At 37.8% G+C, this 16,730-nt stretch overlaps 1 protein-coding gene across 2 annotated transcripts in view; it reads left to right on the top strand.

Moving 5' to 3' along the window:
* The window catches only part of LOC120936141 (cytochrome P450 2K6-like), a 49,686-nt gene that overhangs the window by 16,659 nt on the left and 16,297 nt on the right, over positions 1–16,730 (top strand). The window contains exons 5-6 of one of the 2 annotated variants that reach the window (XM_040348278.1): positions 2,042–2,191; positions 15,711–15,871. In XM_040348278.1, the coding sequence (XP_040204212.1) occupies positions 2,042–2,191; positions 15,711–15,871 (311 nt within the window). The remainder of the gene's footprint in view (positions 1–2,041; positions 2,192–15,710; positions 15,872–16,730) is intronic. The other variant, XM_040348279.1, reaches the window with a different exon arrangement.

The raw sequence follows: 16,730 nt of genomic DNA, 5'->3' as shown, positions 1-16,730 counted from the left end.
GCATCCTGAGGCTTGTTGAGTTAAGGAGAGCAGTGAGCTGAGGAACACTTCTGAAGGTGAAGTGGTTGTTGATATCTTTGCTGTGTGATAAGAAAATCAAAAAGACTATTGTTTTCTGCTGGAAGACCAGCAGTGTCTGCCCAGCAGTAGGCTGTGCCAGACTCCATAGGTAGGTTCCTGTGTTGTGAAGGTAGACGGCCCAAGTGGCCAGGGTTTATTTTATGTTTTATTTTGTTTATGCTGTTTTGATGCTTGCACTTGTTTCCAGCAATATGGAAGAATAAACCATAACCCTTGTTTTTCAACCACCCACGGCTGCCTCTCTGTATAATTCAGTGTGTAGTGAACCCACTCAGGAGGTCACACACCCCGCTACCGAGCTAATCCCTTACAGGGGCTTAAGAGAAAGTCTATCTTAATATGGATTAGCCGCTTGTTGAAAATGAAACAAAAATACGAAATTGCGAATGATGTATTTACGAAAGTACAAAATTATGAATCCATTCGAAGCACGGTAATAGACACAAGTCAACGAAAACAAAACAAAACAATGTTACGAATCAACGGAAAAGGCAATCTCACATAAGTAACAATTACTAAATTACGAATAGTGTACCGAATAAACGAAAATTATTATCTAACAAAATTACGAATTTCGAATCAACGAAATTAAATTAGACAGTATCAACGAAAATAAAACTGTTACGAAAATACGAACAGGGCTGGAATAGGAAAACTTGCGTCTTACGAAATTACGAACGGGTCCGAATAGGAAAACTCACGTCTTACGAAATTACGAATCTTTATGAATCTACGGAACGAGACGAAACAAAGCAAAAAACATAAAAAAAACTTTTGCACACATGTCTAATATTAAAGCAATTTATAGCTAAGATAGGACTAACCAGAAAAGTTATATCTGGGGATCTGTGTTTTATTTTTTTTATTTATGAGATGCAGAACTGTAGGAATTGTAATTACATAGTTACATAGTTAGTCAGGTTGAAAAAAGACACAAGTCCATCCAGTTCAACCATAAAAAAACAAACAAATAAAATAAAAAATATCGCACAATCCTATATACCCAACTCCACACCCACAGCTGATCCAGAGGAAGGCAAAAAAAACAGCAGAGCATGATCCAATTTGCTACAGTAGGGGAAAAAATTCCTTCCTGATCCCCCGAAAGGCAATCAGATTTTCCCTGGATCAACTTTACCTATAAATGTCAGTACCTAATTATATTATGTACATTTAGGAAAGTATCCAGACCTTTCTTAAAGAAATCTACTGAGCTGGCCAGAACCACCTCTGGAGGGAGTCTATTCCACATTTTCACATCTCTTACTGTGAAGAAACCTTTCCATATTTGGAGATGAAATCTCTTTTCCTCTAGACGTAAAGTGTGCCCCCGTGTCCTCTGTGTTGACTGTAAAGTGAATAACTCAACACCAAGTTCACTATATGGACCCCTTATATATTTGTACATGTTGATCATATGCCCCCTTATTCTCCTCTTCTCAAGAGTGAACAAATTCAGTTCCTCTAATCTTTCCTCATACAGTAGCTGAGCTCCTCTATGCCTCTTATCAGTTTGGTTGCCCTTCTGTACACTTTCTCCAGTTCCCCGATATCCTTTTTGAGAACTGCCCAAAACTGAACTGCATATTCCAGATGAGGTCTTACTAATTTTTGAATGAATTGAATTCTACAGATTCTATGTCACTGACCTACATCAGCTACTCTTTGGACTACTGGGGAGCATCACCATACTGGAAATGACCACACAGACCTCTATTCCTCATATAAGTCCAACAAAATAACGCCCCTCCCTGCCCACCAGTTAATAGAACAAGCATTCACACCCAAAGCCTAATGTTAACTCTCATGTACCATGTGACAAATCTGTATAAAGACACATTTCAAGTATTTAAAGAGCTGAATTAAAAGGAATTTTAGGCTTTTAAAAGAATAAATAAGGCAATAAAAATGTGTTTTATATTGTATGTCTGCATGGATTATTTTGTATTCTTCCATTCAGGCATTGCCTTTGCCCATGGAGAGAACTGGAAGGTGATGAGGAGATTCACTATTTCAACACTACGGGATTTTGGAATGGGAAAGAAATCTCTAGAGAACAAAATTAGAGAGGAAGTGGTATGTTTAATCCAGGAATTCAGATCCCACAAGGGTGAGTTTATTCCGTATACATTGTAAGATATGTAGTCGTCATTTATAGTTGAGTACTTTACTGGCTTTTTGTAGCCACAGAGTGAAGCCCCACTCTATTTATATCTGGTGAATCTGCCAAAATTCCTTCTATGGGTGAACTTGTCGGCACAGCCCATTGAAGCCAGACTCAACTATGTAATGCTCTAAATGGCTTTACAATGGCTAAAATACGATCTGCATTAAGGCCAGTTAAACTCTGCTAGAAGTTTATTGGCGTAGCAATTTTACAATGATGCTTTTTATGGGTTTAAGGCAGATCTTTACCCTTTCTAAATACTTCCCTCCTCTCTATCTCTCCTCCCCTTGTCTACTATATTTTTTTTGCTGTTGTTTGTTTACTTTAAGTTTTTTTAATTAAAAAAAGTGCGGCCCAGCCCTCTCTCTCATGCATCCCATTTGCCCAGGCAATGATGTACACAGTGCTCGCTATGCCTTCTGGGATATGTTTGTTACAAAGCCTTTCATTCACAAAAATCATTGTGAGACGTGCCGGCTGAACCGGGAAAATCTGGCGGGTCTTTCTTTTTTTTTTTTTTTTTTCAGCTTTAACTGCTTTAATCTCCTATAACATTGTCCATATTGCATGTACAATTTTATAATTTAAATACAATGTTGTATTTATCAAATTATATTTAATTTATATATTGTGTCCAGACATCTAGAGTCATTTTATTCCTCTCTCTTTCTGTTTCTCTTTCTATGGGGTTGATTTACTAAAGGCAAATAGACCGTGCACTTCGAAGTGCAGTTGCACTCTGCAAGCGCACTTGATCCAGAGTTCAGTGAATGAGGTAAGGCTTCACTTTGCAAAGAATACCCAATAACATTCAAAGAAAATTTTAAAAGAAAATGCTTTTTTGCTTGCACATGATTGGATTATGGAAGTCAGCAGAGTTCTGGAGCAACTGCTCCTGCAGCGTGCAACTGCACCTCGCAAAGTGCACACACCACTCGCCTCCAGTAAATCAATCCATATGACTCTCCATATCATATTGTTATTGTGGTTTATTTATATTATTATTATTATACAATATTTATATAACACAAACAATTTGTGCTCTGCTTTACAAAATAAAGGGGGACTGTATAGTTATAAATTAGATTGCATTATATTTTTATATCAAATGTATTCAAATGATTGAGAATGCCCTGTATTGTAAAACAAGGTTATTTATTTATTTATTTATTTTTTTCACTTCAGACTTCAACCTCATAGAGTATGCGTTTATACGCTCATGTTCCGTTTGCCAGCCCTTTGCGTCTCTAATCAGGTTTCGCATCATTAGTGTAGTTGTTTTTCTTACATTGCTTTTATCTTTCCGAGATGTGTAAATGTATATATATATACGTTTTTTTTTGTTTTTTTTTTTTTTAAGGTATTTACTCCTTCATTTTTTAACTTGATTAAAGTCTCATAGAAGAAAGACAGTCTATCGATTCCTTTACCTTATCCCCATTCCTCCCTCCCCCCCTCTCCCTCCCCACCCTCCCCCTATCTCACCATAAACAATCCGAAGTGCCTCCTGATGCCTTCATCTCTGTTTTTAATTTATCTTTAGGTCTCAGCCCTAAGTTTTTCTGCATAGCTCCAGGATCTCTTAAAACCCCTCCAGTTGTCCCACTTCTTATCTTGAACTATACTATTTCCTTCCACTTCTTCTCTCAGTTCTTCCATTCTATACGTCTCTTCCACGGAGTCTATCCATTCCCAGATATGGGGGCTATCTATCTCCTGCCATCTTCTCGGTATTATCCTTTTGGCGGCATTTAATAGGTGTGGGATTAAGGTTTTCTTATATTTTTTGATTTTTTCCTCACCCCCATGGAACAATACCACCCAAGGATCCAGCTTAATTTTTTCTTTTGTAATCTCTTCTATACATCCCAGTATTTTTTTCCAGAACTCCTCGACCTTAGGGCATTTCCACCACAAATGAGCCATGGTACCCGGGGACCCACATCCCCTCCAGCACTCTCCCGTTTGTCCTTTGTTAAATTTAGATAGTTTGTCCGGTGTCATGTACCATCCAGTCAAGCATTTGTAGCTCATCTCAGCTGTACGACTATCTATTGCCGAGGAATGGGCCAGTGTCAGTATTTTTTCGATTGTGACCCTATCTAGCTTTGATCCCAGTTCCCTCTCCCATTTTTTGATGAAAGGAGGAACCATCCGTTCGTCCACCTTTAGCAAAATCTTATATAATTTTGAGATAGTTCCCTTGACCTTTTCCGATGTGCATATTTTTTCCAATTGGGATAGCTGCTCCCCTGATCTCAGTGGGTGCGGTAGTCTTTGTATAAAGTGGGCCAGCTGATGGTATCTCCATTCATCAATTTCCAAAAAACAATCTTTTTTTTCTTTTAATTCTTGTAGTGTTACAATGTGCCCATCTTTTATTACATCCCTTAATTGGGTAGTGTCTTTTTTTATCCAATTTCCTCCAATCTGTGTTTTACCCGGTGCAAAATAATCATTATTTTTCAGTGCCAGTAATGGTGAGTTAAATTCCTTTTCTATTTTTTTGTACCTAGAATCCCAAATTTTTAGTGCATTTTTAGTTATCTCATGTGTATTCTTATCAAGTGTCCTATATTTAGGTGGGTTCCATATAATCTTATCTAAACTTGCCTTTGACATTTCGTTTTCAATGTTAACCCATCTCTTTTCCTTACTGGCCCTAACCCACTCCACCACCCTTGACAAAACCACAGCCTCGTAGTATGTTTTAACGTCTGGTACTGCTAGTCCCCCCTTATTTTTAGGTTGTCTTAATGTTTGGAAGGATACTCTGTGTTTCTTATTTCTCCAAATAAAGTTCATGATCTGTTTTTTAAGAGCTGAGAAGAGTATTCCGGGCAAACTTATAGGTATCATCTGGAACTTATAAGTAATCTTTGGTAAAATTACCATTTTACAGAAGTTTATTCGTCCTATCCAGGATATCGGTCTACTTTTTATCCTCCCGATTTCTTCCCTAATTTCGTTTAACAAGGGGATAAAAATTTTCGCATACATTTTTTTCATTGATTTAACTAGGAAGATACCGGAGTACTTAAGTGCTTTTACCCAGGAGAAGCAAAATTTCTGTTTTAAATCCCTTTCCTCTCGTCCAGTAATATTGATACTTAGGATCTCAGTTTTAGCTACGTTGATTTTAAAATTTGATATTTCTCCGTATATCATGCATAGGTCTAATAATTTTGGAATTGAGATTTTAGGGTCTGACAAATAGAAGAGTACGTCATCTGCAAATGCTGAGAGTTTGTGTTCGTCCTCTCCTATTTTAACTCCTCTTATGTCGGGGTTCTTGCGTATCCTGGCTAATAATGGCTCCAGGGAGAGCACAAACAGGAGTGGGGAAAGGGGGCATCCCTGTCTGGTTCCGTTTTTCATTATCAGGTCTTGGGATAGGCTGCCATTTATTTTTATTTTTGCCCTCGGTTCCTGGTAGAGAGTTGTTATCCACTCCCTCATCCTTTGTCCGAACCCCATTTCATCCAGGGTGCATAACATGAATCCCCAGTCTACCCTGTCGAATGCCTTCTCCGCATCTATCGACAGGAGTAGACTGGGGGCTCTGTTCGTTTTCATTTTTTGCATTATCAATAGTGCTCTAACTCCATTGTCCCTCCCCTCTCTGCCCTGGATGAACCCTGTCTGGTCAGGATGTACCATCTTTGCCATTTCCCGTTTTACTCTCTCGGCCAATACCTTTGCGAATAGTTTTACATCTGTGTTTAGCAGAGATATTGGTCGGTACCCTGAACAATCTCCTTTATCCTTACCTTCCTTGGGGATAACTGTTATAATGGCCTCTGAGGCCTCCCGGCTCAGACCGAAGTCTTTGCCCAATCCATTAAAATATTGGCATAATTTTGGTAGCAGGATCTCCCTACACTTTTTGTAATACAGAGTGGTGAAACCGTCGGGTCCCGGACTTTTACCTACTGCTGTATCGGCTAATGCAAAATTGATCTCTTTTTCTGATATTGGTCTGTCCATGACTAATGCTTCGCTCCTATTTATTTTTGGGAGCCCAGCTTCCCTTAGGAATTTTGCAGTTTTATTTATTTTTTCTCCCTCCTGCCCATTCTTTTGTTCTACTGAGTAAAGTCTCTCGTAGTATAGCCTAAAAGTCTCCGCAATTTCCTTTGTTGTTTGCATCATCTCTCCTTTTTCGTTTTTGATTTTATCTATATAATTTTTTGATTTCTTTTTCTGCACCATTCTTGCTAGATGTTTATTAGTTTTATTCCCCCACATGTATCTTTCCCTAGCGATTAATTTAAATTCCTTTCGGGTTTCTTGGTCCATAATTTCTTTTAATTCGTTTCGTTTTTTGACCAGTTTCGAGTATAGATCTCGTTGCTTCCCTGTTTTTTTATGTTCCTGTTCTAAGAGGAAGATTTCTTCAATTAACTCTTCCTTTTTCCTATTTTTTTCTTTTTTTTTCCTTGCTCCTTCCGAAATCAATGTTCCTCTTATCACTGCCTTGTGGGCATCCCACAGTGTTGCCACCGAGACTTCCTCCATCTCGTTTAACCTAAAATACTCTTCCAGCTCTTTTTTTACCCTTGTTAAACTGGTCTCTTCTATCAATAAGTGTTCGTCTAACCTCCAATTTTGTTTAGGCCTTATATTACCTGAGATATCTATTATAATACTAACTGGTGCATGGTCGGAAATCGTCATGGTTTCTATTTTTGTCTCAACCACAATATCTAAGGTCCTGTGATCGACCAGAATATGATCGATCCTTGAGTAAGTCCCATGGACCGGGGAGTAAAATGTATAGTCTCGTTGGTCCGGGTTAAAGACTCTCCAGGCGTCGATCAGTTGACTCCTAAATAAGGCGTCCCTGAGCTTTCTCAACTGTACGTCCCGAACGCTCGATGTCTGAGATGTTTTATCTATTTTTGGGTTTATGCATAAGTTGAGGTCTCCTCCTATGATTACTCTTCCCCTCCTGAAATCTGTCAGTTTCCCTAGTATTCCCAGGAGAAATTTTATCGGTGATACATTTGGGGCATAGACATTTACCAGAGTACATTCTAATCCTTCCAATTTTCCTCTCAAGAAGAGGAATCTCCCCTCTGGGTCTGTCAATCTGTCGGCTAGCTCAAACCGTATCCTTTTTGAGATTCCAATTGCTATTCCTCTAGCTCTTTTGGAGATAGTATCTCCATAATACCACGTGGGGAGATCTGGGGCATATAATCTAATATTCGATCCTTGGGTGATATGAGTTTCCTGTAGAAAGGAGATGTCTGCTTTATATCCCTTTAGTTCCTTGAGCACCTTATGTCTCTTGGTTGGGCTATTGAGACCTTTCACATTATAAGATATACATTTGATTTGTGGCATCTTTGATCTTCCCTTTTTTTCTGATTAATTTGGTGAGATAGATCCTTTCCTCCCCCCTCCCTCCCTACCCCCCTCCCCTCCCCCCCTACCCCCCCCCCCCCCCCCCCCCCCCCCCACTCCCCCCTCCCTCCCCCTTCGGCCAATTTTTGGCCTCTGAACCATCCTCAATGTCAGGTCCAGCTTCCTCTAGGTGGGGTCCTGGGGTTGCCTCTCCTCCGCTCTGCTCATAGAGCGGGGGGGAGGGGGGGATGGGTTGATCCCCCAGCTCACCAGTCACCGTATGGAACCAGACAAGAAAAAGAAAAGAAAAAGAGAGAGAGGAGAGAAGAAGAGTCCCAAAGACAAATTTTCTGGGGAGTAGATCATTATAGATTGACTCTTCCCTCTCCTCTCCCATCTCCCGTTCCCCTAATCCCATCCTGGTAGGTCGGGCATCTGGATATCCAATTTTTTACAGAATTCCTCTAGTTCCTCTGGAAATCTAAGTATTGCCGATCTTCCGTCTTTTGTGCCAATTAGACATGCCGGGTGTCCCCAAGTATATCTAATGTTTAGGTCTATCATCTGCTTTAAAAGTGGTTTCAGTGCTCGTCGCCTTGCCAGGGTTTCAGCCGAAAGATCCGAGAATATCTGTAACTCTATCCCATCCAGGACTATCGGGGGTTGACCCCTCAATTTCTTCCACACTATTTCTTTGTCCTCATAGAGTCGGAACCTGATTATGACATCTCTTGTTCGCTCTGAGCTGGCTCTTTGTGGGTTCCCCACTCTATGGACCCTTTCGATCCTGATGGGATCTTCTATGGGTTTTTCCAGGAGAGGATTAAATATCTTCCGCATTATTTTCCTGAGGTCTTCTCCCCTTTCCTCTGGGATTGACCTTATCCTCAGGTTTTGTCTGCGGTTTCTATTTTCTTGATCCTCTATTTTATAGAGGATAAGTCTCTGTTGTCGTTGTGTCTGGTCAATTTGGTCCTTCGTTACTCTTACTTCTTGTTCTACCGTCTCTGTTCGTTCTTCTATTGTTTCAATTCTGGACATAAAGTGTCCTAGGTCTGTGCGTAGGTTCTGTATTTCCCCTTTAATTTCCTCCTTAATCGCTGTTTCCATCCTTCGCAGCATATCTGCGATTTCTTCGTTTAAGGGGGGCTGCATGTCTAATCGGTGTCCCTTGTCCCCATTGCCTTCGGGCCCATGCTCTACATTAATTTCTTCTCTTGACTCTATTGATGTTTCGCTGGTGTTGCCTCCCTGGGGTTTCTTTTTGACAGCCTTTTGGTCTTTGTTAGGTTGTTGTTGTTTTATTCCTCCCTGGGCTCCTTGTGTTTGTGGGCTTACACCTTTGGTCATAAAAGGTCTAATGGAGCTTGAGATATTACTCGGGGTTGTCGGGGGTCCCCCCTTGTAGACCTACTCGTCATTCTACTCATATTGTTCTCCCTCTTCCTAATTCTTTTCCCCAGTTTGTCCTTCTACTACCTCCTCTCCTCTCTCAATTCTCCGCCAAGTCCCCCCTTCCTTCCCAATGGCGAGGGGGGGTATACTAGGTGGAGTTCCTGTTCCCTTTTAATATACTTCCTAATTTTCAATATTTTCCAGATGCCCCACAGCTGCTATGGGAAAAAAAAAAGAAGAGAAGCGGGAGAGATAACAAAAAAAATATATACTCTAAGTACTCTGGGTACTGATATAAAAGGGGTCACGCCCAATAAGAGAGCCCCTCTATTTCCAGGGGGGGCAGAGGTTGTTGTATCTATGTTTGTCTACCTCGGCTCTGGAAAATTAGGGGGGTCCTCTGGCTATTTGGGCTCTTGTCCTATAATTGACCAATTTCTGCAAATTCCTATGTATACACTATGAGAGGAGGTCGGTATATCACGTAGGGGATCTCCTAGTTCAGAGTTATAGGGCTGGTTGTGCACGAGAAAAGGAGAAATATCACAAGAGACGGAGATACCACAGGAGAAAAGGGAGCAGACAAGTCTTTAACAGCCGTATAACTTTCCCCTTCGTGTCGCGCCACTTTCAGACCCAGGGCAGTTCCTCCAGCTACGGTTTTACCGTGGCCCTCTTGGGGTTTCTTCTACCCAACTTCCACAAGTCTCTCTTCCCAAAAAAAAAAAAAAAAAAATACTTCTGTGGGAATGAGGGACTGCGCAGCAAGGTCCGATCCTAACTCCTGATAAGATGGCTTTAGATTTATGCGGTAATATGCGGTAATCTATAATCCAATCAAGTTCAAAGTCCTGCCGTGCAGTCCGCTTTCCCCTTCCCCTTTCAATTTACAGCTCTTCAATTGCTATGGGGCCCGGTCAGGTCAAGCATAGCATGTAACAGCCAGGGATGGGGGGATGTCTGAGGCGTTCCTGTATTTGACCAGCTTCTTTTGAGTCTCCTTATCTATGTCATAGGGGGTACTTCCATATGCATATGAGGGGAACAATGTGGTCCCCTTAATCCGACTTTTGCAGTGTCCCTTAGCTAATACAGTCTCTCTTGATTAAATGGCAGATTGTTTAATTGAAGCTTACCATGTACACCATGTGCACCGGAAACATTATGTGAAAATATTACTTCTCCTAGTATATTAAATAGCAGCTATGGGACATCATTTTTTACCGCATTGACCATATAGATATTTAATCCTTACTCCCTTGAGAGTCCCTTTCTTTACCTCCTCATCCAGTGTTTGTTAGGGCAGAGATAGACATAAACCATAAATAACAATAAAAGATCCGACCTTGATTTTGGTGGTGGTGGGTCAGCTTAGTTTTTCCTGGGGATATTAGCCTCCAGCTGTATTCTCCTCTTTTCCTCCTCCGTCCGTCTCCACCGCTCACCGCTCACCTGCTGTGTCCTTCTGACACCGTCATCCGTCCTGGCGTGGCATCCGTTGTACGGACGAGTAGGCTGCGGTTGTTTCTATGCTGATCCAGCTGATCCACGGACGCGATGTACGGCGTGCGGCGGGCAGACAGGGGCCGGTCCAGCTGGTCCATAGACGCGGCGTGTAGCGTGCGGCGGGTAGACGGGGGCTGTCAGATCCTCTCCCTCGCTAAGCGCAGTCCAACCTCATCCCCCCAAGGCTCCGAGCTCTTCACTCCCCCCACCTACGAGCGCGCGTCCTCACGTGTACGTGCACGTGAGCGCCATCTGCAATTCCTACACCCTGGCGGGTCTTTCAATGACATCATAAACAACATAGCAATGCAGGACAGAGCGTTGAAGTATATAGTGAAGTCTGTGTAGTATGTATAATAATAAAACAGGAAGAAGTTCTGGACAGCCGCCCTCCAAAAAAGTTTTTGCCTTTTATTAAAAAAATGAAATAAAAAATACATGCCACAGCAGAACAGACAGAAGAGCTGACACGTTTTATACTAACAAACAGTGCTCAATCATTGGCTGACTAAGCACTGTTTGTTAGTGTGAAACGCGTCAACTCTTCTGTCCTGCTGTGGCATGTATTTTTGATTTCATTGTTTTAATAAAAGGCAAAAACTTTTTTGGAGTGTGGCTGTCTAGAACTTCTTCCTGTTTTATTGCTACATGCATTGCCAGCACCTGGGCTTCTAAACTGGAGGAGAGGTTTTCACCTTTGTTTGACCCACCTAGAGTGGTTTAGACATGTGCACTGCCAAAAAATTCGTTTTTTTTCGTTTGTTATTTTCGTTTTTTTATTTTTTCGTAAATTCGTAAATTCGGGAAATTCGAAAAAAAAAAATTTTCCGTTTTTGTTTCATTCGTTTTTTTTATTTTTTCGGAAATTCGTAAATTTTGAAAAAAATTTTTTTTTTCGTTTTTTTGCTTTTTTCGTAAATTCGTAAATTCGGGAAATTTTCGGATTTCCGAAAAAGCAAAAAAACGAAAAAAAAACGAATGAAACGAAAAAAACGAATGAAACGAATGAAACGAAAAAAAAAAGAATTTTCGGAAATTCGGAAAAATTTCAAATTTTTTCAATTTTCGTAATTTCGAAATTTTGCATTTTCGAAATTTCGAAATTTCGTATTTTCGTAATTTCGTATTTCGAATTTTTCAGTTTTCGAATTTTCTAATTTTTCAGTTTTCGAATTTTTCAATTTTTGAATTTCGAATTTTCCAATTTTCGAAATTTCGAATTTTTAAATTTTCGAAATTTCGATTTTCGAATTTTTCAATTTTCGAAATTTCGATTTTTGACATTTCGAATTTTTCAATTTTCGAAATTTCGAAATGTTGTATTTTCGAAATTTCGTATTTCGAATTTTTCAATTTTCGAAATTTCGAATTTCGAATTTTTCAATTTTCGAAATTTCGAATTTCGAATTTTGGAAAAGTGATTGTTAAAATTCGAAAATGGAGAAATTTCGAAATTTTGTATTTTCGAAATTTCGAAATGTCATATTTTCGTAATTTCGTATTTCGAATTTTTCAGTTTTCGAATTTTCTAATTTTCTAATTTTTCAGTTTTCGAAATTTCGAATTTCGAATTTGTCAATTTTCGAAATTTCGAAATACGAAAATTCGGAAATACGAAAATATTCGGAAATACGAAAATTCGGAAATACGAAATTTCAAAAACTTCGATTTTTTTCATTTTTCAAATTTCGAATTTTTCAAATTTCGAATTTTTCAAATTTCGAATTTTTCAAATTTCGAATTTTCGTATTTACGAATCTCGAAAATTCGAAATTTCGAAAATTAAAAAAAAATAAATTGAAAAAATCGAATTTTTCAATTTTAGCATTTTTCAATTTTCGAATTTCGAATTTTTCGGAAATACGAAAATTCGAAAATTCGAAATTCGGAAATTGAAAAATTCGAAATTTGAAACATTTTCGAAATTCGGAAATACGAAAATTCGAAATTTGAAAAATTCGAAATTTGAAAAATTCGAAATTTGAAAAATTCGAAATTTGAAAAATTTTAAATTTGAAAAATTCGAAATTGGAAAAGTTTCAAAAATTCGAAAATTGAAACATTGAAAAATTCGAAAATTGAAAAATTCGAAAATTGAAAAATTCGAAAATTGAAAAATTCGAAAATTGAAAAATTCGAAAATTTACAAATTCGAAAATTCGAAAATTGAAAAATTCGAAAATTGAAAAATTCGAAAATTGAAAAATTCGAAAATTCGAAAATTCGAAAATTGAAAAATTCGAAAATTGAAAAATTCGAAAATTGAAAAATTCCAAAATTCGAAAATTGAAAAATTGAAAAATTGAAAAATTCGAAAATTCGAAAATTCGAAAATTGAAAAATTCGAAAATTCGAAAATTGAAAAATTCGAAAATTGAAAAATTCGAAAATTCGAAAATTGAAAAATTCGAAAATTGAAAAATTCGAAACTGGAAAAATTCGAAAATTGAAAAATTCGAAAATTCGGAATTTCGAAAATTCTAAAATCCGAAAATTTTTCGGATTTCCCAATTTCCGAAAATCCAAATTTCCGAAATTCGTAAAAAAAAACGGAAATACGAAAATTTGTAAATTCGTAAATTCGAATTTTCGGAAATACGAAAATTCGTAAATTCGTAAATTCAAAATTTTCGGAAGTCCGAAAATTCGTAAATAAAAAATTCGTAAATACGAAAATTCGTAATTCACGAATTTCCAAATTTTCGTAAAAAAACGAATTAGAAACAGAACGAATTGCACATGTCTAGTGGTGATATGCCCTTCCCTAGTATATATAATACAGTGCTGAGTATATAGTGCAGTCTGTGTCGAATATATAATACAGTGCTGAGTTTATTGTGAAGTCCATGTAGTATATATAATACAGTTCAGAGTATATAGTGCAGTCTGTGTTGTATATATAATACAGTGCAGAGTATATAGTGCCATCAGTATAGTATATATAATACAGTGCAGAGTATATAGTGCCATCAGTATAGTATATATAATACAGTGTAGAGTATATAGTGCCACCAGTATAGTATATATAATACAGTGCAGAGTATATAGTGCCATCAGTATAGTATATATAATACAGTGCAGAGTATATAGTGCCATCAGTATAGTATATATATAATACAGTGTAGAGTATATAGTGCCACCAGTATAGTATATATAATACAGTGCAGAGTATATAGTGCCACCAGTATAGTATATATAATACAGTGCAGAGTATATAGTGCCATCAGTATAGTAGATCTAATACAGTGTAGAGTATATAGTGCCACCAGTATAGTATATATAATACAGTGCAGAGTATTTAGTGCCACCAGTATAGTATATATAATACAGTGCAGAGTATATAGTGCCATCAGTATAGTATATATAATACAGTGTAGAGTATATAGTGCCACCAGTATAGTATATATAATACAGTGCAGAGTATATAGTGCCATCAGTATAGTATATATATAATACAGTGTAGAGTATATAGTGCCACCAGTATAGTATATATAATACAGTGCAGAGTATATAGTGCCATCAGTATAGTAGATCTAATACAGTGTAGAGTATATAGTGCCACCAGTATAGTATATATAATACAGTGCAGAGTATTTAGTGCCACCAGTATAGTATATATAATACAGTGCAGAGTATATAGTGCCATCAGTATAGTATATATAATACAGTGTAGAGTATATAGTGCCACCAGTATAGTATATATAATACAGTGCAGAGTATATAGTGCCATCAGTATAGTATATATATAATACAGTGCAGAGTATATAGTGCCATCAGTATAGTATATATATAATACAGTGTAGAGTATATAGTGCCACCAGTATAGTATATATAATACAGTGCAGAGTATATAGTGCCACCAGTATAGTATATATAATACAGTGCAGAGTATATAGTGCCATCAGTATAGTATATATAATACAGTGTAGAGTATATAGTGCCACCAGTATAGTATATATAATACAGTGCAGAGTATATAGTGCCACCAGTATAGTAGATATAATACAGTGTAGAGTATATAGTGCCACCAGTATAGTATATATAATACAGTGCAGAGTATTTAGTGCCACCAGTATAGTATATATAATACAGTGCAGAGTATATAGTGCCATCAGTATAGTATATATAATACAGTGTAGAGTATATAGTGCCACCAGTATAGTATATATAATACAGTGCAGAGTATATAGTGCCACCAGTATAGTAGATATAATACAGTGTAGAGTATATAGTGCCACCAGTATAGTATATATAATACAGTGTAGAGTATATAGTGCCACCAGTATAGTATATATAATACAGTGCAGAGTATATAGTGCCATCAGTATAGTATATATAATACAGTGTAGAGTATATAGTGCCACCAGTATAGTATATATAATACAGTGCAGAGTATATAGTGCCACCAGTATAGTAGATATAATACAGTGTAGAGTATATAGTGCCACCAGTATAGTATATATAATACAGTGCAGAGTATATAGTGCCACCAGTATAGTATATATAATACAGTGCAGAGTATATAGTGCCATCAGTATAGTATATATATAATACAGTGCAGAGTATATAGTGCCATCAGTATAGTAAATATAATACACTGCAGAGTATATAGTGCAGTCATTGTAGTATATAAAATACAATGGAGAATATATAGTGCAGTCATGGTATATAGTGCATTGCATAGTATATAATACAGTGTATTGAAGCGGTTAAGGGGAGCCCTATGACAGAATTAAGAAAAATAAATGGCGTTGGGTCCCCTCCAAAATCCATACCAAGCCCTTTGGGTCTGGTATAGATTTTAAGAGGAGAGTATCTGAAATACACTCAACACACCTCAAAGTAGACAGGAACAGAAAACATTGGGAGGTGGTGGGCAGATAAAAATCCACTTTAATAACACTGGACCTGTACTTTGTCAAAGATGATTGTGCATGGAATATTGTAATTTATTTTATTTATTTATTTATTTATTTATGATAGCCTGCTTCATGTCTTGAGCTGGTTGTGCTCTAGTGCAAGTTCTATGAGATGTGTCTCACACATACAGTAAGGTTTCAATTTTGTATCATGTATTGCTGACTTGTGTATTTTGGAGAAAAGAGGGTGCGTTGTGTTCAATACAATTCTTTTTACTCAGTTTGGGGTTCATTGGACCTCACTATTGTCACACTTACAGTACAGGTAAGCTGATGTTTGCTTTTGTTTTTAGGGGATCCCTTTGATAATCTAACCATCATCAACACAGCTGTAGCCAATGTAATTGTGTCTATACTACTAGGAAACAGATTTGAATATGATGATCCAATCATACTAAAGCTCATGCACTCAATTAATGAAAATGTCAAAGTCTTTGGAAGTACTATGGTCAGAGTAAGTATCAACATTAGCATTGATACTGCAGATGAGCTGAATAATCAAAGCTCAAATGTTTGTAGATCAAAAGCAGAACCGATTTTTTAGGGTTGCTTTTCACTAATCTTTAACCCATGAAGTTTTCATACATTAGTTACTAGTATGCACTATGGTCTGCATGCAACTTGCTACTGTATGTGTAAATCATTATGCTGGCTGCTAAGTATAGCATTTGACTCCTGTGCCATAGCCACATAGACAAAAGTCCCCCAACACACACCCAACCCAAGTATACTTGCACCCATCTCTGGCTTCTGTTAGCTAATATACATTATAAATAAATGTTAAAGGGGTTGTAAAGGTAAAAAAAAAAAAAAAAACTAAATAGCTGCCATTACCTTAGTGCAATCCTCCTTTACTTACCTCATCCTTCCATTTTGCTTTAAAATGTCCTTATTTCTTCTGAGAAATCCTCACTTCCTGTTCTTCTGTCTGTAACTCCACACCGTAATGGGAGGCTTTCTCCCTGGTGTGGAGAAAGCCTCTTGAGGGGGCGAGCAGGAGTGTCAGGACGCCCACTAACACACAGCTCCTTTCTCTATCTGCAAAGTAGAGAGTGTCCTGACCCTCCTGCTCGCCCCCTCCCCCCCTCAAGAGGCTTTCTCCACACCAGGAAGAAAGCCTCCCATTACGGTGTGGAGTTACAGACAGAAGAACAGGAAGTGATGATTTCTCAGAAGAAATAAGGACATTCAAAAGCAAATGGAAGTATGAGGTAAGTGAAGGAGGACTGCACTAAGGTAAAGGAAGCTATTTAGGGAAAAAAAATACCTTTACAACCCCTTTAATCTTTAAAGTTTATGGAAATAAAATAAAT

The sequence above is a fragment of the Rana temporaria genome, chromosome 4 (assembly GCF_905171775.1).
Source record: "Rana temporaria chromosome 4, aRanTem1.1, whole genome shotgun sequence".
NCBI classification, from domain to species: domain Eukaryota; kingdom Metazoa; phylum Chordata; class Amphibia; order Anura; family Ranidae; genus Rana; species Rana temporaria.
Note: the sequence above shows the minus strand (reverse complement) of the source record. Positions and strands in the feature narration are given on the sequence as shown.